General features: G+C 39.1%; 1 protein-coding gene across 7 annotated transcripts in view; it reads right to left on the bottom strand.

Annotated features, from left to right (window-relative positions):
* Positions 1–5,400: 5,400 nt before the first annotated feature.
* The window catches only part of SLC9B2 (solute carrier family 9 member B2), a 58,651-nt gene continuing 38,907 nt past the window's right edge, over positions 5,401–25,144 (bottom strand). For 5 of the 7 annotated variants that reach the window (XM_070391851.1, XM_070391859.1, XM_070391835.1 and 2 more), the window contains exons 8-12: positions 23,513–23,619; positions 21,602–21,751; positions 18,048–18,156; positions 12,623–12,759; positions 5,402–8,153 (exon numbers count right to left, since the gene is read on the bottom strand). In XM_070391851.1, the coding sequence (XP_070247952.1) occupies positions 7,932–8,153; positions 12,623–12,759; positions 18,048–18,156; positions 21,602–21,751; positions 23,513–23,619 (725 nt within the window). In that variant the 3' untranslated portion in view covers positions 5,402–7,931. Of the gene's footprint in view, positions 8,154–12,622; positions 12,760–18,047; positions 18,157–21,601; positions 21,752–23,512; positions 23,620–25,144 lie in introns of all 7 variants that reach the window. The other 2 variants (XM_070391876.1, XM_070391885.1) reach the window with 2 other exon arrangements.

Raw genomic sequence — 25,144 nt, 5'->3', positions numbered from 1 at the left:
GTTCATTCCACTAATGTTCTTTCAGAAATTTCCCCAGCAAAAGAAACCAACCAAAATCCTGAAGGAGCTTTTCTTAGATGCAGTGAAATCATATGAAGCAATAGACACAAATGACACAAGGGGTGGGCAGCGGTGTGTTCTGTGGTGTATATAAAACTGAGGCACTCATTCCCCTGCCATCTTCAATTGTTCTCTGTTGAGGGCTCACAACCAAGTCCCTCAGATAAAAGGAACTGTGTCGCCCAAATTGCACTCCCCCCCGAGGACAGTACACATCCAATGGCCACTTGATGGGAGTGTATATTAATTGTTGCCAACAGACTTTTAAGTAATATGTTGTCAGTGAAAGAAAAAGAAAACTTGAGTTAGATGAGCTTTTGGGGAACTGTTGGTGAGCGGACAGGAAATGATGATCATGTGGTCAGTGGGGGCCACTGAAATTCAGAGGGTTATTCAAGCAAAAAGCAACTGAGATAGGTGCCTATTTTGTATTAGGAAGCAATTCAGCCTGATGGATTACTTTAAATATTCCCAAGGTATTTACAGATTAATTTTGTTCTTGAGATATGTAAATACTAAGAACACATTCTATTTTACATTTTTCAATTAAATTAACTTTGTAATAAAAATCGTAGAAAAGCTCTATAATCAAATCACATTTATTCAGTCCTTGCTTCTGTGTAGTCTTCACATATTTGTATCTTTTAATTTTTGTCTCATGTAAGAAAATTCATTAGAAGCAGGCAGGTGATGACAAATGAGCTTTTAATGAAGTGCTCATTATGACAATTCTTGTTTTGTTTAGTTTGGATTATGGCGTGCAAGTAATCTGGGCCCCAGTATGTTAATAAGCAGAGCTCCATTTGGAGCTGTGATCAAGATGGCTAAAAATGCTATTGTCATCACATCCTTCGCATATGGTTCCAAGTGGGGTGAGCTTCCAAGTGGGGTGAGCTGATTCTTGCAGTTTCTAGAGCCAGAGGACCTAACACAGCCTGCATTTGGGTGGTGGGTGGGTGGGAGAACATGAGGCATAATGAAAAATGTTAAGCAAAGTTAACATATAATAAAAGCAAATGACTCTGTTAAAATAAGCAAAACCTGGTACTAGGCTAGCGATTTTCAACTGGTGTGCTGCAGTAATTTTTAAAACATGCAATACTTGACTATTTAGTCAGGGGCACTAACCTCTTTTTCCTTAGATTGTCAAATTAAAAAATATGACAACAGGCAACACAATAATAACTGTCCAATGTAAATGAATCAAAATTACACCTATTCTTTTTTTGTCAAATTGGCAAAAAATATAATATATTTTTTAGTGTGCTACAGAATTTTAGTAATTAGTTTATGTGTGCTATGAGATGAAAAAGGTTGAAAATAGCTGTACTAGACTATTAGAAAAGAGGCAAGACTTAAAGCGCTGAGGGATTTTCATGAGTTACTCATTAATGCTATGTTCTTCTTAGCCAATATCACTAGAGTAAGAGTGAAATAGTGACGAATTAGCATGCAGACATTTTAGGGCTGATTTTGTATTTTTGTCATCTCAGCTTTCCCCTATTTATATATCCTATCTAATAATAGACAAACATGGTAATTAACCGTACCTCCGACATGCTTCCCATTGGCTAATCAGGGCGATATGCAAATTAACTGCCAACCAAGATGGCAGCCGGCAGCCAGGCAGCTGAAACAAACAGGAGGCTTGCTTGCTCCAGTGAAGGAGGAAGCCAAGGTTCCCCGCCTGCAGCTGTTGGGCTCTGAGCTTGCACTCTAAGCAACTATGTTGCAATTATAGAAGCTAAACAAACCCCATGCTTTCAGCCAGGCGGCCGAGCTGGAGCTGCAACAGTGTTTCAATTATAGAACCCAAACAAACCCAGATACCTGCTTCCAGCAGCCGAGGTCTCAGAGCTGGAGCCGAGCCTCAGAGCTAAAGCCGGCTCTCAGCTCCAGTGACAGCCATAGAAGGTAAATAAATCCCAGAATAAAAAAAAAAAGAAAAAAAGGAGAGGTTGGGAACTTCAGTCACCCGCCAGCCTGAAAACGGCCCTCAGCCCCTCACCCAGGCTGGCCAGGCACCCCAGTGGGGACCCCCACCCTGAAAGGGGTGTGACCAGCTGCAAACAGCCATCAGCCCCTCACCCAGGCTGGCCAGGCACCCAAGCGGGATCCTTACCTTGATCCAGGACACCCTTCAGGGCAAACCAGCCAGCCCCCATCCGTGCACCAGGCCTCTATCCTATATAATAAAAGGGTAATATGCAAACTGACCCTAACAGCAGAAGGACTGGGAATGACTGGTTACTATGGCACATGCTGACCACCAGGGGGCAGATGCTCAATGCAGGAGCTGCCCTCTGGTGGTCAGGGCGCTCTCACATGGGAGGAGCTCTGCTCAGCCACAAGCCAGGCTGATGGCTGCCAGTACAGCGGTGGTGGTGGGAGCCTCTCCTGCCTCCTCAGCAGTGCTAAGGATGTCCGACTGCAGTTTAGGCCTGCTCCCCGCTGGCAAGTGGACATCCCCCGAGGGCTGCCGGGCTCCCAGAGGGATGTCTGATTGCCAGCTTAGGCCCAATCCTCCAGGGAGCAGGCCTAAGCCAGCAGGTGGTCATCCCCTGAGGGGTCCCAGACTGCGAGAGGGCACAGGCTGGGCTGAGGGACCCCCCATTCCCCCCAAGTGCACAAATTTTTGTGCACCGGCCTCTAGTATATATATAAAAGCCTAAGTGACTGGCCGACTGACTGGTAGCTATGATGCACAATGACCACCTAAAATCCTGTCAAACTGGAGGTGAAACTGGGCAAGAGGCCTCAACCTGTGATAGGGAGGCCTCTTCCTTAAATCTTCACCAGGGGGGCAGATGCTCAACACAGGAGCTGCCAAGTCATAGCAACTTGCAGAGTGCCCTCTTGCACTCCGGGACCCCTTGGGGGATGTCAAACTGCTGGTTTCAGCCCAATCCCACAGGCCAGGCCAAGGGACCCCACCTGTTGGATGGGACCCCACCAACTCCGCAGATGCCCTTTCAACCCTGGTGCCGCCCCAGGTTCAGCAGGACTAGGAGGGACCATGGGAAGTTGGCTCCAGGTGTGTCCAGCTCATCTCGCCCAGTCCAGCCCCACCGGCCACCTTCTAATTAATTTACTTTCAATGTGTACAAATCCATGCACCAGGCCTCTAGTATGAGTATATTAGGCACCTAAAAACATATTGTATTTTAACCTATTTGAAGATTTTGTTAAGATTTTCAAAAACTGACCCCCCACACTGTTTCCTTTCTCTGCCCTTATCCCTAGAACTGACAAAATATGAAAATTTGGGAACAATTACATTTCTTCATTCTCACATTATTCATAACTGAAATTTTCTTCACTTGATAGCCCATGTTGACTAAAACATGCATTCTATGCATATGGTCAGTATGCTTAATTAGTCAAACATTTATTTTACATGTATTTTGATGTTCTGATAAATGACTGCTGCATGCACTTATTAAATTATAGTATATAATTAATATAAGGCTAATGGAGACGGTGAAGCTTTGAGGGTAGCGGGTGGAGCCGTGGTGGGGGATGGAAACTCAGGGTCCATGCCTGTCCCAGCCCTGACCTCGCTCCGGGGCAGCGCTGTTTCCCATCCGCCTCTGTCCCCTCCGGGTCCCAGGGCCGGGTTGAGACCCGGCTGCTGGCGTCCCTGGTGGAGCAGGGGGTTCGCACAGCCCTACTTCCTCCAGCCCCTCCGCTCCGCGTGGGAAACCTGGTTACCCTCTCCTCACCTCGCTCAGTCCCATGGCGGGTTTATGCTGGCTGCCCTGCCATCTGCCCCAGGGCAATAAACCAAGGCGGGACAGGACTGCACCATCTCTATGTCCTGGCTACAGCAGTCTTCATAATGCTCCTTGAAAAAGCCAAGGGCCTGGAAAGGAAGAGAGTGGAGGAAAGAGGACCGAACCAACAACTCCTTTAGCGCCCCGCCGCAGGGAGCCTCCCCTGCGCCCAGCAACAGCCACACACGCTGCGGGAGGCCGGAGGGTGAAAGGCTCGCTGGCCCCGGGGAGGGCGGAGGGGCGGGGCCTGGTGGCGGAGGGGCGGGGCCTGGTGGCGGTGGGCGTGGCCTGAGTGGGGCTGGTGGCGGCGGAGCCTTTACTGGTAAGTGGCGTTGTAGCTGCTCCCACTGTGGACACGAGAGTTCCCGTATTCCCCGGACCGCCAGGTGTTTATTTCGGTCTATTCAACCCTTTTCAAATCTCGACGTCTCTTCTGAATTTTAACCTATTGGTTTGTAAAAATCCAGGCACATAGTTGACATTACAGAACCCTTTGGCCAAATCGTAGCGCCCCCCCACCCCCCTCTGCTGCATGTACAAGGAGTCACTTGTCACAAGTCAGATCTTGTTTTCCCTTAAGTCAGCTTAAATACCGTAAAATAGCAGTCTCTGGGGTCAATCCTGTCTGGGCCGAAAGTTCAGCACTGATAGTTTAGTTTTGAAAAATATATTTTTATTGATTTCAGAGAAGAAGGGAGAGGGAGAGAGAGATAGAAATATCAATGCTGAGGGAGAATAATTGATAGAATGCTTCCTGCATGTCCCACACCCAGGATAGAGCCTGCAACCTGGGCATGTGCCCTGACCAGGAATGGAACAGTGATCTCCTGGTTCATGGGTCGATGCTCACCTGCTGAGCCATGCTGGTCCGTCTTCCTGTTGATTTTCACAGCCAGATGTTATATGGGCGCCTCTTTCTGGCTCTAGTGCTCTGGGTTGGGGAGTCTGGCTTGGAGGCCTCTACCCGGAACCCCTATAGCTGAGATATTCCTCCAGAAGCTCAGCTGCCACCTATGGGAGCAGGGCCAGCCCTTTTTGCACCTCTGACCTTCCTACCAGTCTTGATGTGGTTTCTTTTCTAGATCCTTGGTTTTAAGACTCCTCTTCAGCTAGTCTTTAGTTGGTTATTCAGGTTGATTGCTCTATATTTTAGTTATAATTCCAGTTTGGTCCTGGGAGGAGGTAAGTGTGTAACATTCACCTACTCTACCACCATCTTTGATCTTTGAGAACACGTTTGAATCATTGACTTGGATTACAGCTATTTGAACATATCCTACTTCCTTGTAAGATTCTTGAAACAAGAATGTCTTATTTACATCTGTATTCCCAAGTTCCAACCACCCACTAGAATTCAAGTTCCATTAAAAACAGAGCCCTTGTTCATCACGGTATTCCCCAGTAGCTAGCATAAAGCCTGGCATATAGCAAACATGTTTTTAAGTGTATCTGAATGAGTGAATGAATGAATTTTAAAACATAAGCTCCACGACGGCAAGGATTTTTATTTTATTTATTGCAAAATGAATATTAGAACAGGTGAATAAAAATTTTTGGAAGGCTTAACATTCATTATATACAATAAAAAGTCATCAATATATATATCTTCACAAAACTCAAATGTATGCATTTATGTTAACTTTGGCCCAACTAATTCAATGGAGAATAAATCTTTATGAAAATAACACATTCTTCAGAACTGCAAGGGTAAAATTTAAAAGAATCTGAATAAAATGGGTATTTACACTAAGAGTAGTCTCAGTTTTCTTTCTTGTACTTTCCTGTGTTCTAAATTTTCTGTAATTGAAATGTTATTTTATAATCAGAAAAAATAATCAAATATTATTTTTAAAGGATGTAATGGATGAGATTGTTTGCAAATGTATGGCTCAGGAAATTTTGAGCACACCCAAGTTCAATCAAGGTTATTTAACATTAATGCCAAAGAGAAAAATATTGAAATGTGAAAACAGAATAAAGGTCTGAAACCTAATAATTCTTTCTAAAAAAAAATACTTTTCAGAGGTGATATGAATGACACTGACTGTAGGAATAGAAAGGGCACTGAAGAACAAGAATTTTCAATGTTTGTTTAGCGCCATCCTTGGAAGTATGACTCCCCTGCTCTGAACTGAACTGTGTCCTCCGCATCTCCCTGCTAATTCATATTTTGATGGTATTTAGAGTTGGGGCCTATGGGGGAATAATTAGGTTTAGATGAGGACCTAAGGATAGGGCCCTGATGATGAAATTAGTACCCTTGTAAGAAGAAACACAAGAGCATTTAGTATCTGGTGTTATCACCAAGATGCACCTAACCAATGAAGTTCAATTTGAAAGATCCATCTGAACTTTGGTATACATTCAGTCCAAATTGAAAACATACACAGTAAGGGAATACAGTAACCAAAGTAACAGAGTAATCAGAGTCAGGTTGACATAAAAATGAAGCCTGTTATGACTTTATAGTATGTTAGCTGAATACAAATTAAGCTAGTTTTGAATGGAGGTGAACATCATGGGAGAAGGGGCATGGAGAGGCTGTGCACAGATCACTTTGGTGGAATCAGAATATTCATAATCCACTCATTTAATACATATTATATAATTCAAGATTAGATAGAATTTTGAATTCTAGGTTAAATGGTTTGGATGGGATATGACAAGAAGTAATAAATTATTTATGTATACAAACAACATGACAAAAGTTGCAAACAGTATTTTAGCATGATTATCCTAGCAACTAGGAGTTGGCCAACAGTAATAAAGGCACTTATGCGTGACACACAAAAGCAGAGAGAGTTGAGTAAGTAGGATACAGTGTGACCCATGCAGATGAATTTTTCCTCTACTATCCTCTCTGCTGGCATGTCACAATGTCTGAAATTCCAGCCACAGAAGTCACTCTTTTAGTTAAAGAGTGAAAGCCCTTGTTAAAATGCAAGCATATGTGACCAAGTGATGGTACCTGCCAGCACAAGGGCACCTCTGGCTCCCCAATCTGATCTTTCCTTCCTGGTAGGAATGTGAATGCTGCTCTGCCTCCTCACAGCTGGTGTGGTTGTCACCAATAGAATGTAAGGGAGACATGTGTCCACCCTCCTGCCACTTCCTTAAAAACAAATTGCTTGCTTTGGACTTCCTTTTTCCCTTCGTCCTGAGGGCTAGGAAGGAGACCCATCTTTAACCCGTGTCCTGAGCAGAGCAGAGTCTCCAGACAGAGGGTGGGTCTGAGTTACCTCATGAGCAGAGGAACCCTGTCAGCATCAATCAGCCAGTCAGTTTCATGACACACAAATACATTTCTATTTGGTATTTGTTTGTTTGTTTGTTTCTTCATCATAGCAACTTATGAGGTTGGCATAGATTTGAAAATGAGTTACCTCTCACCTAGAGAACAGGAAGAGCCTGAAACAAATAAGAAAGGGCTGGACAGGGCGCTCTTTAGGGGGAGGCAAACCCAGAGGCGCCACTGAAAGGGCAACTCTGTGTAGCCAGCTAGGAGTCAAGACAAGGGCTTCTGTTGTCTAGAAAGCACAAGAGGAAGAACCAATGAAGATGCTTTGTGTACTTTAATATTTTGGCAGGACGAATCTGTTCTAATAAAAGGGGTAGAAGTGGAGGTGAGGCAGATTAACAGGGAAAGAGAGTAGAAAGCAAAAAAGAAAAGATGAGAGAAAAAAAAAGGAGCCAACTCAACACATGAGAAGCTAGGCGACCGTGCATCATGAAGCTGTGACTAACAGTGAGTCAGAGAAAGCTGTTGGCTGGCAGAACAGGATTCTGAACTTGGTCTTTCCCAGGTGAATTTTAAATTGTGGTAGCACATTCAAGTGTATATGCCCCTGTACAAATTGAGATATATGATGAAGGGGTGTTTGAAAAAATAATAAGGTAGAGAGATCAGGTTGGAGATGCAGAACATCACCATCCACGTGGAAAGGGTAATGGCTAAAAATGCTGTTTAAAGAAATAGTCACACTTTCGGTTCTGTTCATTTTAAGCTTACGCATTACATATTTCAGGATTCATCTTGATAAAAGTAGCCTCTGTTAGCAGCTTTCTAATCATCACATTCAGCATTCTTTCCTTTCACCTCTAAAGGCGTATAGAAGTCTCTCCTTGAACTTCTTCATCTCTATTTTGATGTTCAGCTTTCTGGAGAAGCTTGGGGCCCAGCAAGCCAATCAGTAGACTTCCAATTGGGGCTGTGATGAGGATGGCCAAAAACGCCACTGTCAGCACATCCATTCCATATTCTTCTGACTCTTTATCTCCATGTGATCTTGCTGTGTCCAAAGCTACAGATCCTATTGCAGCCTATAAAAGTTTAAAGGTAAATTTGGAAACACAATAAGATAAACACATAGACAGAAGGTCAATTATTTTTTAACAAATTGCTTATTCTTTTAAAAAAATAATGAATCTTTTTTTAAAAAAATATTTTTTATTGATTTTTGAGAGGAAGGGAGAGGTAGAGAGAGATAGAAACATCAATGATGAGAGAATCATTGATCGGCTGCCTCTTGCATGCCCCCTACTGGGGATTGAGCCCACAACCCGGGATGTGCCCTTGACCAAAGTTGAACCCAGGACCCTTCAGGCCACAGGCTGACACTCTCTCCACTGAGCCAAACCAGCTACGGAAAATTGCTTATTCTTTTGCTCAACTAAGAAAGTTCAGTAAGTCTTCTTTCAAAGTATACTGAAGTTGGTTCTGATTGTTTGAAAACTGCCCCTGCCTTTGCATGGGGAAAGAATGATGATTCATCTGTATCTCTTTGCATAAGGTAAAGTTACAAAAAGTATCAGGCAAATATATTTCAAAACACAAGGTGAACACAGACTCATGATTTAGCTAACTATAACATGATTCTTTATACTAAATTTCTTCTGACTAAAGAGGAAAGTTACTGGGCATCTCAATTTTTCATCTTTAGGAATTTGGAATTAAGAAAGAACAAGATGAAAAAAAGTATGTAGTGATATTTACTGGAAGATGATGAAGTTTTAAATGAAAAAAAATATGTATTGTTTTAGAATCAAAACTAATTTTGAAACATCATGAAACTTGAAAGTGATAGTACCTTCAAAACTAGGTATTTGGTTAACTCTTTGGCTCAGGATTGGTGAAATGTTTCATTTAAAGTTTATCTACTGGAAAAACTTAGAAAAATTCTTGTTTTCCTTTTAGAGGCAAAATACAGCATTAGTGCATATGGGAAAATCATATATCAGTCTATCTGGTTTTCCCCTTATTCCACTGAGCACATTAGCCTCTAGGACAGAGAAACAGAAGAGGAAATATTAGTGTGCACGAGACACAATGGCAGAGACTACTAATTGACCACAAATATCTGAATGTCCCTTTTTCCTTCCTTATTATAATTCCTGAGTTTTAGCTGGTCTCATTGCTGTCCACACAGACACTTTTTTTTCAGCCTTCATTGGAACAAGATGAAGCCCTGTATCTAAGGCCACTGAGAAGTGAGTGGAAGTGATAAATGCTACTTCCGGTTGTTCCCTGAAAACAAATAGACACTTGTACCTTATTCTTTCCCCCTTTCCCACTGGGTGAGAAATTGTGGAAGCTGGACTCATTGAAAGGCACATGCTGAGGACAGTGGTCACCCTGCCAGCTCTGGGATGCCCTTGCTGGACTGCTGGTGAGAAAGAAAAAAGCTATCTAATTTAGTCCCTGTATTGAGGCTTCTTTGTTATTGCAGGTTACCTGGTACCATAACTAATTCAATGTTTCATGAATTCTTGGAAAGGACTGCACACATGACGATATATATTCAACTCTTGAACAACACGGGTTTGAACTCTGCAGATCCACTTATACGTGAATTTTTTTCAATAAATATACAGTCAGCCCTCCATATCTCTAGGTTTTGCAGCTGTGAATTCAATTAACCATGATTGAAAACAGCTTCCGGGGGCGGCACCCACGCCCGCAGAGTCCGCCTGAGAGTGTGGACCAAATCAGGGCTCTCCGAAGCCCAGATTTAAGGGCGGACAGGGTGGTGTGGGAGGCCGGTAGGGGGGCGTTAGGGGGGGCCTTCAAGACACTGCCCCTGAGCGCGGAGGCAGGATTTCTCCTGCCCAGTTTGGATCCTTATCGAAAGCCCCACATGAGACTAGTAGTGAATCAGGATCGCCTACACCGACCACCCCCCCAAGGCAGGCATTATCGGCTTACACTATAGGCGACCCCTGTGAAAGGGTCGTTCGACCCCCAAAGGGATCGCGACCCACAGGTTGAGAACCGCTGCCATAGGGTCTTAAAGCAGAAAAGTGAAAGGATCTGGGATTATCCAGCCGAAGAAGATGGCACAGAAAGCAAACCAACATTTGATGGTGCAGGACTCAGAAGGTGACCAGCAGTGTTCCGTTCTAAGGAGAAGTGAAAAATGAATCTTCAACTACAAAAGAGTTACATAAGCATCTTTTCCCGAATTGCTTAAGCCTGGCCCCAGGGACTATAACACAAAGCTGAGAGAGAAAACTTGTCCAGCTTGCCCATGGCTGCACTGCTCTGCGGGTCTCCCCTGAGGATTTGCAGTTTTACACCCTCTGTAGTTCATTTCTACAATATCCCTCTCAGAGCATGCGCCACGCTTGTCCGAGCCGGTCTGCCTCGCTAAACTAAAAGACCCACCAGGGCAGGAACTGAAGTTGGCTTTTGACAGTGCCCTTTGATACGCAGAAGGTTTGAATTTTGACATAGTCCTGGTTATCTATTTTTCTTTTGTTCCCATATTTTTGATGTCATATCCATATCTTTGATGTCATATTCAAGAAATCATCTCCAAATGCAATGTCATGAAGATTTTCCACTGTTTTTTTTTCCCCAAAAGTGTTCTTGTTTTAGCTCTGATGTTTAGATCTTATCTGTTTTATGTTAATTTTATATATGGTATTTTAAAAAAAAGGATCAACTTCTTTTGCATGTGGAAAAAAAAAGAGCATTTTCCACCTGAAGTTGGGAATCTGCAGATGCCGAGGGCTGAGTGTATGCACTGTTCTACACCACTTTATATAGGGTGTCCCAAAATTCACGCAAGATTTGCAATTCAATTCAATTCAATTGCAAATCTTGCCTGAATTTTGGGACCCCCTATATAAGGGACTTGAGCATCCTCAGATTTTGGTAACCACAGGTGGGTCCTGGAATCAATCCCTCACTGATACAGAGGGACAGCTGAATTTTGGGGGAGTCAAAAGTTAAACACGAATTTTTGACCCCTGACCCCTGGGTTGCTCAAGGGTCAACTGTATATTTCTCTTTTAGTTCTCTTTTGTGTGTGTATGTATATCTTTGGGAGTGTATATGTATACTGAATTGTGATTTAAAGTATATTTTTATAGTATCATATGAACAAAAAAGTTTGAAAAACAACTAATATAGAAAAGATGCATAAAAAGTCTTGTGCTGTGGCAAAGGGAGAAAAAAGAAAATTCTATACAATACTTGTTTCACAGAACATACATTCTTGAACACAAATATTATCTATATTCCTAGATAATATATCATGTTTTTTAAATTTTTCTTTGATAACAGGAAGGTGCCATCTTTTAAAGTTTAATGTTTAGAAACAAATATTTCATATCAAAGCTACTAGAGGGATTCTTTTAATATTTATTTACTAAAGTTACCAGAAGTAGTGTGGAAGCTGAAGACACCGAGGGAGAAACTATTGTTTCTATTGCACTATATTAACCTCACAGTATTCTTAGCCATTATATCTCAGACATCTTTGAAAGTCTGATGGAAAGAAAAAACTTTTTTGAAATAATACTTAAGCCCACAACTGTACATCTGACATGTAGTTACAGAGAATACACATCCCCCCAAAATTCCTAAAGTATGAACATTTGATTTTTATTTCATGAAATAGATACTTAAATAATTGAAAAACAATCAGGGATGGAACAGTTAAATCTCATTTGCTATAATTACTCTAGAAAATATGCAACGCAGCCCTGGCCAGTGTGGCTTAGTTGGTTGAAGCATCATCTGTACACTGAAAAGTCGTGGATTCAATTCCTGGTCAGGGCACATACCCAGGTTGCAGGTTGATCCCTGATGGGGTTGAGTATAGGAGGCAGCTGATTGATGTTTCTCTTTCACATAATGTTTGTTTCTCTCTCTCCCTTCCTTTTTCTCTCTAAAGTAAAACAAGTGAACAAACAAAAAAACATATCCTCAGTGATAAAAAAATATGTGATACAATTAGGAATATATTATATTTGCAGCAAATCATACTCTAAAGCAGTGGTTCTCAACCTTGGCTGTACATTAGAATCACCTGGGAATCTTTTTAAAATCCTGATTTCTGGGCCTCATCCTCCGGAAATTCTGTTTCTTTGTTACTAATGTTGTGGCCCCACCCCATAGCAAAGAAACAGAATTTCTGAAGGATGAGGCCCAGAAATCAGGATTTTAAGAAGATTCCCAGGTGATTCTAATGTGCAGCCAAGGTTGAGAACCACTGATCTAAATAAATTTAAATGAGCTGTCATATTTAAGGAATCGATATAGCAAAAATAAAACTTTTAAAGAATAGATGAGTAAAACTCTTTTTACAAATCAAACTTCAATTACTTATTTTCACCAAATTTGACTAAGCTCTTTTATTCAAAATTTCAAGGTATAGGGAAAAAAAAAAAAAGAATAAAATATATTACCTGACATATAATAATTCCTCATTTAAAAAAAAAAAAATTTCAAGGTATCAAATAGAAACGGGAGTTAAACTGTAAAGCCATTCTTTAGCTACCATTACCTGGACTGTGGCCTTCGGAAGCCATGCAAAAGAAATGAATATCTTTTCTTTTATGTTAAAACCAGCAAAACACACCATCAGAAATGTAGTCAAAATTCGTATCAATACTGCAATGCCCAAGGTGGCAACACAAAGGCCTGTAAGAAATACTCAATTTTTAGACATAATGAAATATTGGGGGAGAAATCAAATCTCATAGTTATTGATTCAAAATACTATCAACAGCAGTAATATAAATCTATTAAAAAATTCAAAAGACAAAAATGGTTAGGCATAATTTATCAAAATATTAATACAGGGGTCAGCAAAGGTAGGTTTACAGTTGAAAGTACATGAAACACAGCTTATTATTTATTAATTATTGTATTATTTATTTGTATTACAACTGTAAACCTACTTTTGCCCACACCTGTATTAAGGATCAATCAGACCATTTATTTAAAAGAAGGTATTTTCCCTAGAATAAAATGAAGACTTAATTAAACATATTTGATTTTCTGCAAAAGAGATTTGAGTGTTATTTCTCTTACGCATTATAGCAAAAACTACACTTTCTCCCATGTGTTTATTCAACAATAATTTACTAAATGATAACAATGCATGACAGGATTTGGATTAAGTACTGGGTACACAAATATATATATAATGTACAGACTTTGCCTCAATGTACTTCTAAGTCAGAGGAAACCAGAAGCATAAACAACCAGTTAATATACTGTAAGGTAAGTGAAGTATAAATATATTGGTAAGAGAGCAAGAAGAAGAGAAAATCAGTATTTTCATCATAATGGTTGAGAAGTCTTTACAGAGTATAAGACCAGAGGTGATATTCAAAATGTTTATCAGTCCCTGTGTCTTACCGCCCTTGTGTTTACACTGACTGCCCATTAGGCCTGGTTCACATGTACGTACTTCATTCAGTCCTTTAAATTCCTTTGCTGATAGAGATAAGTTCATCCTGATTTGCAAAATAAGGGATTGTGACAAAGGCTGCTGCAGGTTACTGGATCTGAGGAAGGCATAGCTAAGGTGACTGGTAAATAATAGGGTGGCTTTTTTTAAAGTAACATTTGTTAAGTGTTTACTCTGTGCCACATTCTGTATTAAGCCCTAAGTATATTACTTTTCTTAATCTTTACAACCAGTGGGGTAATTTTTCTTATTTTACAGTTGAAAAAAAACAAAATTCAGGCAGGATAAACTTTCTTAAGTTTAAAAGGCTGTAAAACACCAGATAAACATTGCTGGGGATCTACTGTGAATCTACTGTGAATATGGTTTCTTTATAGAAAAGCCATGTGGCTCTTTGTTGAAGGGCACTAATATTTCTCCCATGATGGTAAATTTTCCAAAGTATTTGTTGTCTGAAGTATCAGGTACAAGAAATGATACCACTCTCAAAGGGGAACATTAAAAGTTTGGGGAGAGGATGATGAGAAAGTTTTAGACACACTGAGTTTGAAATTTTGTAGGACTTATAAATGGTAATATCCAATTAGCAACTGAGTATATTGATTTAGAGATAAAGATTTTGGAAGTATGTAGTTCATAATCAAAACCACTGAGTGTAGGTGAGCTCAGAGATGTGATGTAGGGTATGTAGCATAGAAGTTGACACAATATGTAGTTTTTTTGGAAAAAACTTAGATAAAGAGTAGCATTTAAGCCACATATATGTGAGTGTAAAGGAAGACTCAATAAAAAAAATATATATATATATATATATATATACATTTTTTTTTTTAAAAAGGAGGACTCAGAAGGCTCTGGAAAATATAATTTCAGACTTCAATGTAAAAAGTGGCTTAAAGATCTCCCAATGCTGTTGAGAGCTCAAATAAAATAAAGACCGGTAACGCATTCCATGGTCTTAGCAATATGACCTTTATCAGAGCAGGGTTGGTTGTGTGAAAGGGCAGAAGCTGGTCTAAAATGCATTTTTTTTTAATGTATTGAATAAAAGAATAAGAGTTAAAATGGAAAAAGGGGATATGGTTACTTACCTCTTTGGAAAAGTTGAAAAAAGGAATAGAGAGGTAGATTAGTAAGTGAGGAGGGAAGTGAAATGGAGAAAGAATAAATTTTAATTGTGTTAAAATACACATAAAATTTACCATCTTAGCCATTTAAAAAAATATATTTTTATTGATTTCAGAGAGGAAGGGAGAGGGAGAGATAGAAACATCAATGATGAGAGTCACTGATCAGCTGCTTCCTGCACGCCCCCTACTGGGGACCAAGCCCACAATCCAGGCATGTACCCTTGATGGGAATCAAACCAGGGACCCTTCAGTCTGCAGGCTGATGCTCTATCCACTGAGCCAAACCAGCTAGGGCCATCTTAACCATTTTTAAGTATACAGCTATGTAGTATTAAACATTCACATTTTTATGCAACTAATCACCAGAACTCTTCCCCTAAAACCCTGGCAACCTCATTTACTTTCTGTCTCTATGAAGTTGACTATATTCGATACCTCATATAAGTGAAATCATACAGCCTGTGTCTTTTTGTAACTGGCTTATTTCAAATAGTATACTGTCCTCATCTATGTCCACCCATGTTGCAGCATGTATTAGAATGAATGAATATTATTTTAAGATAAGAGAGCTTAGACTCTGTTTAAATTCTGAAGAGGAGAAACTGACATATATGCACATGACAAATCCATTCAAAGATGTATGAGAAGAATCTATGTGTGAGATCCAGGAGGAGGTGGCAGGGATGGGATCCCTGGATGGAGGGAGCATATTGTGATGCGAGGAAAGGAGGAAATACAGAGAATACACCCTGTATGTGCAAATTAACTTCAAATACAATGCTATGAATCAAGAGAGTTTTAATATGGTGGCTTTTAAATGCTTAAATAAATTTTAAAAAAAGAGAATGCACAAACATTTCCATTCCATGGGTACATATTATAGAACTGACTAGTTATCTTTAAAATTCTGGCCCTTGATCAGAACAAGGCTAGATGAACACTCTTAATAGAAAAAAATAGAGAAACAAAATGGTGGCATAGGTTAACGCCGGAGTTTGCTGCCTCGAACAACCACTTCAAAAATACAACTAAAAGACCGAACGGACATCATCCAGAACCACAGGAAGGCTGGCTGAATGGAAGTTCTACAACTAGGAGGAACCGAGAATCAGAGGAGGCGCAGTGCTGAAGTAAAATACTAAGGTGCGGAGTGCGCGCAGCGTGGGCTGGTGGCTGAGGGCGTGGTTGTCTGTTTCAATCCAGAGGGAGCCTCAGACTCAGAGCTCCAGATCTGGGCGAGTCTCTAGGGACCCAGACTCAAACGGGAGAAGCAGGACTGTCTGGCTACGGTCCCTCCAAGGTTTGCAGCTGTTGCTGGGACAGAGAGGCAGAGCCCCTGGGGACGGACTGAGAGCAGCCATAACTGCTCCCTCCTCCTCCCTGTTGATCCCGTGGGACCCGCCCCGCCCAAGCCCTGCACTGAGGCATTTGCCGGATAGCCTCAGGCAAAGGCTAGTTTAGCACCTCCCTAGAGGACACAAGTTCTTCCACTGCAAACACAGCTGATTATCACAGCCAGTCGGCCTGGAGGTCAAATCCCTCTTGTATTAACTATAACAATCAAGGCTTAACTACAACAAGACTGCGCACAAAGACCACTAGGGGGTGTACCAAGAAAGAGTAAAAAAATTCGGAGACAAAGAAACAGGACAAAACTATCAAGGGAGGATATTGAATTCAGAACCACACTTTTGAGGTCTCTCAAGAGGCTTGTAGAGTCTGTCGATAAACTTGATGAGATGTACAGGAAAACTAATGAGACCCTCGATGGTGTGATAAAGGACCAACTAGAAAGTAAGCATACACTGACTGAAATAAAGAATATTATACAGACTCCCAACAGCAGACCAGAGGAGCACAAGAATCAAGTCAAAGATTTGAAATGCGAAGAAGCGAGAAACACCCAACCGGAAAAGCAAAATGAAAAAAGAACCCAAAAATGCGAAGATAGTGTAAGGAGCCTCTGGGACAGCTTCAAATGTACCAACATCAGAATTATAGGGGTACCAGAAGATGAGAGAGAGCAAGATATTGAAAACCTATTTGAAGAAATAATGACAGAAAACTTCCCCCACCTGGTGAAAGAAATAGACTTACAGGTCCAGGAAGCGCAGAGAACCCCAAACAAAAGGAATCCAAAGAGGACCACACCAAGACACATCATAATTAAAATGCCAAGAGCAAAAGACAAAGAGAGAATCTTAAAAGCAGCAAGAGAAAGAAACTCAGTTACCTACAAGGGAATACCCATACGACTGTCAGCTGATTTCTCAACAGAAACTTTGCAGGCCAGAAGGGAGTGGCAAGAAATATTCAAAGTGATGAATACCAAGAACCTACAACCAAGATTACTTTATCCAGCAAAGCTATCATTCAGAATTGAAGGTCAGATAAAGAGCTTCACAGATAAGGAAAAGCTAAAGGAGTTCATCACCACCAAACCAGTATTATATGAAATGCTGAAAGGTATCCTTTAAGAAGAGGAAGAAGAAGAAAAAGGTAAAGATACAAATTATGAACAACAAATATGCATCTATCAACAAATGAATCTAAGAATCAAGTGAATAAATAACCTGATGTACAGAATGAACTGGTGATTATAATGAATCAGGGACATAGAAAGGGAATGGACTGACTATTCTTGGGGGGAAAAGGGGTGTGCGAGATGCGGGAAGAGACTGAAGAAAAATCGTGCACCTATGGATAAGGACAATGGGTGGGGAGTGAGGGCGGAGGGTGGGGTGGGAGCTGGAAGGAGGGGAGTTATGGGGGGAAAAAAGAGGAACAAATGTTATAATCTGAACAATAAAGATTTAATAAAAAAAAAAAAAAGAAAAAAATATTTTAAGGCCTGCATTTTTTGAAAGTAGTAAGCAGTGTTACTTTTTTTTACAAGGAATAATTGTAAAGATATTTAATTTACTATCTTAGACGGATGAACATTATTTTCTTTTAATTAAACTTTACCTGAGGGTATTTTTTTCTATTGATTTTTAGAGAGAGAAACACCAATGTGAGAGAGACACATTGTTTGGTTGCTTCCCACACATGCCCAACCAGGGTGGGGGTTTAATCCTGCAACCAAGGTACATGCCCTTGACCAGAATTGAACTTGCAATCCTGAGGGTCAGCGCTCTAACCACTGAGCACCACCTAGGGCTGATGAACGTTATTTTCTAATCAACTACTTATTTATTTATTTATTTATTTATTTATTTATTACATATGTGTCCTTATCCCCACATTACCCCCTACTAACCAACTACTTTTAGACCATTATTAAATATGTGACAATGGGAACTACTGAACATATACCTACTAAAGGTATTTCAACTGAATATAAAAAGTTTATTTTAGCTAAAGTACTACTTTGAAATTCTTACCTACAGTTTCTGGTCTGAGAGATGAAACAGATACCTCTGCTCCAATCAGACCAAAGAGAAGGGGCTGAAAGATGTTCCAGGCAACTGCAATAATTTTTTGAACCTCTGCCTAAGAAAACAAACATACATATGAATTTTTATTATATAAAGTTACAAGTTCTAAGAATTTTACTAATATAAAATTTGAGTCTATTTGAGCTGAGATAGGCTTTATTTCTGTGACATCTATAAATGAAGAGGTTAGCTAGGACAGAGCAAAAATTGCATATATTTGTAACACAGTTATGATATGAGGTGTTTAATGTTGCTTTGCAGATAGATCTTAATTATAAATAGTCTTATAAAGTAATCTTAGGAGAACTACTTCTGAATGCATGGTATGTGTGTGTTCACATACTATAATACTTTTCTTTCATAGTTTAAAATTTTATGTTCATTTTAATTTAACAATATGATTTAGATTTCATATTAGCACATATATCCAGGTACCTCATTATTGCTACATACTAATTTGGTATGGAAGTACCACAGTTTATTGAATTATTTCTTTATTGATGGACCTCTAATTTATTTCCAATTTTATTTTATCTTTACAAGAAAATACCTTTTAAGGAGATTTCAAATTATGCACAAAAATAAAATCTACATATAAAAGGCTGTTCCAGTTATTAATTTATTGTCCCTTGCCCCCTTTCTCTGTTGCTCTGCGGAAAATGGAGCCCCATCTTTAAGCTCTTTAATTAAAGTATTTCTCCTTTGCTAGCTAGCACCATGTTAAATTTTGTCAGTAGAGGGCGCTGAAGAAATACTGCCAGAGGAAGGTGCTCTTCCTGGTTTCAGTGGCTCCTGCAGCAGGATCCTACAGCACCAGGCTCCTGCTGACCAGGTGGTTTCTCCAGGGCCAGGATCTTACAGTGCCTGGTGGCCAGCAGCATCCAGTGGCCAGCAGCCTCCCCCAGCCTACTCCTGGGTGACTTCATAGTCAACGCCCTTGAGCAATACACCTTCCCATGTACCACAGACAGTGGATTTCTTGGAAATTTGGAGGGTAGATTATGGGCATAAATGAAAACTATAGGCATAAATGAAATTTTATGAAATATTTTAGTTTTTCAAAATACAAGTCAACAATATTGCTATAGAACTGTTGAGTTTACAAGTGTTCCATTTCCATTTTCCCACATAATAGTCCCAACAACTCTTTAGATATTGTTATTTTCTCCATTTTACAGTTAAGAAAACTGAGTGTTAGAGAAGGAAGTGACGTTTTGGGGGGATTTACAGGTAGAGAATAGTAGAACTGGGCTTGGAATCCCAATCTCCATATCTTAAATTTCATGCTCTTTTTACTATGCTGCGCTGCTCTGGAAGTAGGTATAAAAATAATCTGGGCTATTATCTACTGAGTGCATTCAATGACCAAGCACTTTGTTTTCTAGAGATTACTTCACCTAGTCCTCCAGTGTAGGAGTTATTGCTATTGTCCCTCCCCACTTCAGAGATACAGAAATTGAGGACTGAGGAGTAAGATTACTTGTATGTGATCATATAGGTACAAGATTGTACCGGTGAGATTAGCCCATGCAGTCAGAGTTCTTGACCTTATGCTATATTCCAGACCAAGGGAGGAAAGAAGTCCAAAATCTGGATGCATTGGACAGATGTCTCCAGAAGTGAGAACTCTCCTGAGTACTGAACTACAAAAGGTGTGCAGAGTGCCTGCCACGTGATTGTTCAATGAACATTTGTTTCCTTTCCTTTCTTCGGGGAATCATACTGATACACAGACATCCTTGATTTATGTTGAGATTATGTCCCAATATATCCATCAAAGTTGAAAATACATTTAATGCACTTAACTTACTAAACATCATAGCTTAGCCTAGCCTACCTTAAATGTGCTCAGGGCACTTACATTAGCCTGTAGTTAAGCCATTATCTTTAGTTTCTCCTTAAGAGTAATTGTCTTTCACTTCTCACTAGAAGCAAGAGCCACAGATGGGCATTTTGTTGACAAGATGGGATACAAAAACAAAACACACAATATCCAAAAAATGCTGGCAACACAGTACTCTGGCGTATTGGTTGTTTACTCGTGATCCCGTGCCTGATTGGGAGCTGAGGCTCACTGCCACTGCCCAGCATCAGGAAAAGTATCTGGTTTCGGACTGCATATCGCTGGCCCAGGTAAAGATCAAAATTCAAAACTGCACCTAGAGTTTCTACTGAATGTGTACTGCTTCAGCACCATCATCGTAAAGTAAAAAAATCCTAAGCTGAATCATTGTGAGTCAGGGCCCCTCTGTAGTCTAAAGGTGTGTTCTCATCCTGGCTCTGCCACGTACCACCTTTGGGACCCTGGACAATCTGTCTAATATCTCTAAGCCTTCGTTGTCCTCATCTGTAAAGTGGGTGAATTTGTCAAGGCTACTGTAAAAAATAAATGCGATGACTTATGTAAGATTTTACCCGCATAATAAAGAAATTTTTAAGAAAAAAAAAAGCTATTGAGGAAAGGTCATAAGAGACTCATAGATCTCACTATGTAAAAATGTCATTTGTATGTTAAAAATGAACTACATAAAAAGGCTAATATCATATATATGTGTGTGTATACTAGTATATCTTACAGATCAATAATCAATGCATTAGATTTCAGAAGAAATTGGACAAAAGATATATCAAAGAAAAGAAAAAAATACAAGTGATTAAATATATGAAAAAGTATTCAATTTTACTGCTAATCAAAGAAACAGAAAACAAGATACCACTTTTCACCTATCAGTATGGTACAGCCTTAATAAAAGAGTAAATTGATACTATCAAAATGACAGTCAATAATGTTGTAATAACCATGCACAGTGTCAGGTGGGTACAGGAAATATTGAGGGGAACACTTTGTAAAGTATATGATTATCTAATCACTATGCTGTATACCTGAAACTAGCACAAAATAACACATACTTAAATTGTAACTGAAAAGTAAAATTTAAAAAATATCAATGTGCATCCTCTTTCATAGAGCAGTCTTATCTCTAGAAATTACCCTGTAGATTAACTCAAAGATATGTTTTGTTGATTTAAAGATACACATTTCCTCACATTTAAACATTTCTGAAATTAGGATGTCATGTCAGAGTTTAGCTTTAACATTCTTTTTCTTTCTTCTTAGACTTGCTAGTGTCTTAGAGTTTATAAACTATGGTATATATAAGGATTTTTTTTTGTTTAGCAGAAAACAGGAAACAATCTAAATGTATGTGAGTAGAAGGCTGGTTTAATAAAGTATAGTGCAGTCATACAATGCAGTACTCTGCAGCCCTTACAAAGAATAAGGAAGGCATCAGGGGAATGTGACCAAGATTTATTTCAAGTTATAGACTAGTATGTAATAGAAAAAAAGAATGTGTGTGTGTACATTTGGGCATACATTTATCTCTGCATGGAAAATAGCTTTTATGCTAAAATAATTTTATTAACCTGATGTTAAGTATCTGGAAAGAAAAATTAATCTAGTCACTAAGTAGTTACAAGAAGAACAGAATGAAATGCACCTTTTTGCTGGCCCATCCCAGGCCTGCAAGGAAAGCCATGACCAATGTGCAGAGTCCTCCGGACCCAGGGAAACCCAAGTACGCGCTGCTGAACACCGCTAGCACAGAGAGCCCCAGGACGAGGAAGGCTCTCTTCCATACGAGTTCGCTCTGGAGGGGAAAAAAGGTTGGTTAGCTCCATTATTTCATATTACTGATTTTTTCACCTTCAAGACTTAGTTACATACATCATGGGCATTTTGTAAAGAATAAAGATATGACATATCTATCATTTTTATTATAGATATTCTCTGTTTATTCTTCAATGTGATGCTCTCCTGGTTTTTCTAAATACCAGGAAGCTTTAAGAGGCTATAGATTGTGTTGTGTTTTGTTGTTGTTGAGTTTTATTTTTGTTTATTTACTTTTGTTGTTGATTTTTAAAATCTAAGAAATGTGTACCTCTTTCCCTTTACTTTTTGCTGTTCAGCCTTTAAAACTTCTTGATAACATTAGAAGGCAGGAGGGCCTTTAAGAATGCTTGACTTGGACGCATGCAGGCTCTGGACGCGAAATAACTACGTTAATTCCCTACTGCACTGCAGTCTAGCCATGGGACCTTGTTCAAGTCACTTCTCCCTAAGCTTTGATTTCCTTGTCAGTAAAATGGTTGGATGAATAGTACTCACATCCTAGGTTACCAGTGGACTGCACTAGATCAGAGCTTCCCAATAGAACGGTCAGTGGTGATGGAAATGTCTGTATCTGCACTGTCTATGGAAGTGTCTATATCTGCCTCAGCCACATATAGCTAGTGGCTGCCATATGGAACAGAGTGGCACTTTATTGAACTTACCATATCATTTTACGCACAATTTTACACACATTTTTATTTTGTTGTGTAATCAGAAAAATCCTGTCATTTTCTTTTTGCATTCAAAAAAATCTTTTATAAAGTTTTTTTTTTTTTTTTTTTTTTTTTTTTTAAATATATTTTATTGATTTTTTACAGAGAGGAAGGGAGAGAGATAGAGAGCCAGAAACATCGATGAGAGAGAAACATCGATCAGCTGCCTCCTGCACATCTCCCACTGGGGATGTGCCCACAACCCAGGTACATGCCCTTGACCGGAATCGAACCTGGGACCTTTCAGTCCGCAAGCCGACGCTCTATCCACTGAGCCAAACCGGTTTCGGCTTTTATAAAGTTTTTATAATGGCCTGTTACAAAACAATTTTACTAGGAGTTTTGTGGAGTACAATATAAATTCAAATATAATTTTCTTACTTAAATTTCTACGTTAGTTGTTTCTAATCCCATTCAGAATACTTTGAAATCTTCAAAATGCCAATTCATATAGAGAACATTTTTTTAAATTTATTTATCCTAAGGAACTTAGGACAGTAATCATTAAGAAATCATTGTGAACAATAAAGAACTTTGATTTCTTTGGTTAGAAATATTGGACTATATTGTAATGAAACATTAAGGTATATTTGATAGTATTAGAATCTAAAGTATTTTGATACTAAAAAGGGGGCTCAAACAGCCATTTTATATCTTAATTTAGTTGAGTTTTATGAACGATAAGTAAAAACAAATAGACACTAATAGAAATAAAGTTAAAATAAATGCATTTTAAAAAATTAAAAACTTGCATATCATATTGTTTTGGAATTGTTATTTGTTTTACAGTGAAACTTAAAATGTACAGAATAAAAGTTGAGAAACACTTTCAGGACTGCATTCAAATCTCATGCATTTAGTCCTCTTCATAAAGCTCATGGACAGCACCGTGAGAGCAACAAGCAGTATGAAATGGGGGGCATTTTCTAAGTCCCGCCCTTCCCATCAGCTTTGAAGGAAGTGCTCCATAATGTTTTTCCAATGATACTTTAGAGCATGACTTTCTTGCAGATTATTTCTTTTACCTGATCACTGCTTGGAAAGTACTTAATGAAAAATCCAAGAAGAAATCCAGCTGCCACACCAATTAACACCTCCAAAACTCCTCTGAAGACATTAAAAACTGTGGAGCCTTAAAAACACATAAAACAGAAAACCTCAGACAAAACTCTAAATCCACAAATAAACAGATTTGATTTTAAACATCAACATAAAACATCAAATTACATTGAAGGAAGAGTGTACAGATATTTTCCGACTCTGCATTCTTTTTTTTTTTTTTTTAAAATATATTTTATTGATTTTTTACAAAGAAGAAGGAAGAGGGACAGAGAGTTAGAAACATCGATGAGAGAGATCGATCAGCTGCCTCCTGCACGCCCCCTACTGGGGTTGTGCCCGCAACCAAGGTACATGCCCTTGACCGGAATCGAACCCGGGACCCTTGAGTCTGCAGGCCGACGCTCTATCCACTGAGCCAAACCGGTTTGGCCTGACTCTGCATTCTTAAGTACAGTGTATCCCCAAAAAATGTTTACACACTTTGAATGATTATAAAGTCAGTGTTTATTAACATACAGTTCATTTTCAAAATTTAAAAGAATCTACAGAAATGAATTGGTGTTATTTTTCCTCAATGTCTGATTTCAAATTGATGACCATTCTGATCCAGGCACTGCTGATAATGAGAAGCAATGGAATCGAAAACATTAAGAATCATTTTCTTTTATTTGTGTGCCCTCAATTAGTCGACTGTTGCTTTTTTTTTTTTAACCATAAACTTTATCTTTAATGTATTCCCATTAAAAAAAAGTCCAGTGGCACTTTAGGATAAATTTTTTTTTGTTCTAATCTTAGTCTGGTTTCACCCATTATTTCAAATCAGTTTAACCCAAAAAAGAGTAAAAATTAAGTGAGTTAAAGTGTATATACATTTTTGGGGACACCCTATATATAATGTCTAATAGACCTGTCTTATAAGAAAGGTATGTATATGTAGGAGATAAATTTCAAAGCAGACATAAGCTATGACTTGTCTACTGCCATAAAGATTTACTTAAAGAGGCCAAGAAAACATGAAAGGTAAAATTCATGATTCAGAGATAACTTGTTCTGCTATATTATATGCATAGGCTATGTACAAAGACAGATCTAGTTTTCAAAGTGCCATTTGAGAGCCTGATTTTTAAATAATAAGTGTACATTAATTTTGAGTAGCTCTGATATGTATAGAATATAGTAATTTAAGAATCTGGCAATTAAAATCAAGATTCTTTTCTTACCACAATGAGTGTAAGGGACTTACCCCTTCTCAAATGTTTATTCTAAAAGTAAATCTGAAAAAAAGTCCTGGGGATGTAAAGTACAGCATAGAAACTATAGTCAATAGTATTGTAATAACTATGTATGGTGTCAGCTGAGTAAGTGAATTATCAGGAAGATCACTTTGTACATTATATCACTGCCTAACTACTAGGCTGTACACCTGAAATTAATATAAAGTAACATTAAATGGCCAACTGTAACTGAAAAATAAAATTAAAAAAATTATTTTTGAAATTGCCCTTAGAAGTCTAGCTTCTTTGAAATATCATAATATGGAGAGGTGAGTAGAACTATATTTTCCACCATAGCATAAAAGATTTAGGCCACTTCAA

This window comes from Myotis yumanensis, unplaced genomic scaffold, assembly GCF_028538775.1.
Source record: "Myotis yumanensis isolate MYYU_CA2020_CCGP unplaced genomic scaffold, mMyoYum1.0.hap1 SCAF_1, whole genome shotgun sequence".
NCBI classification, from domain to species: domain Eukaryota; kingdom Metazoa; phylum Chordata; class Mammalia; order Chiroptera; family Vespertilionidae; genus Myotis; species Myotis yumanensis.
The sequence above is the reverse complement of the archived record's forward strand: the minus strand, read 5'-3'. Positions and strand labels throughout refer to the sequence as shown.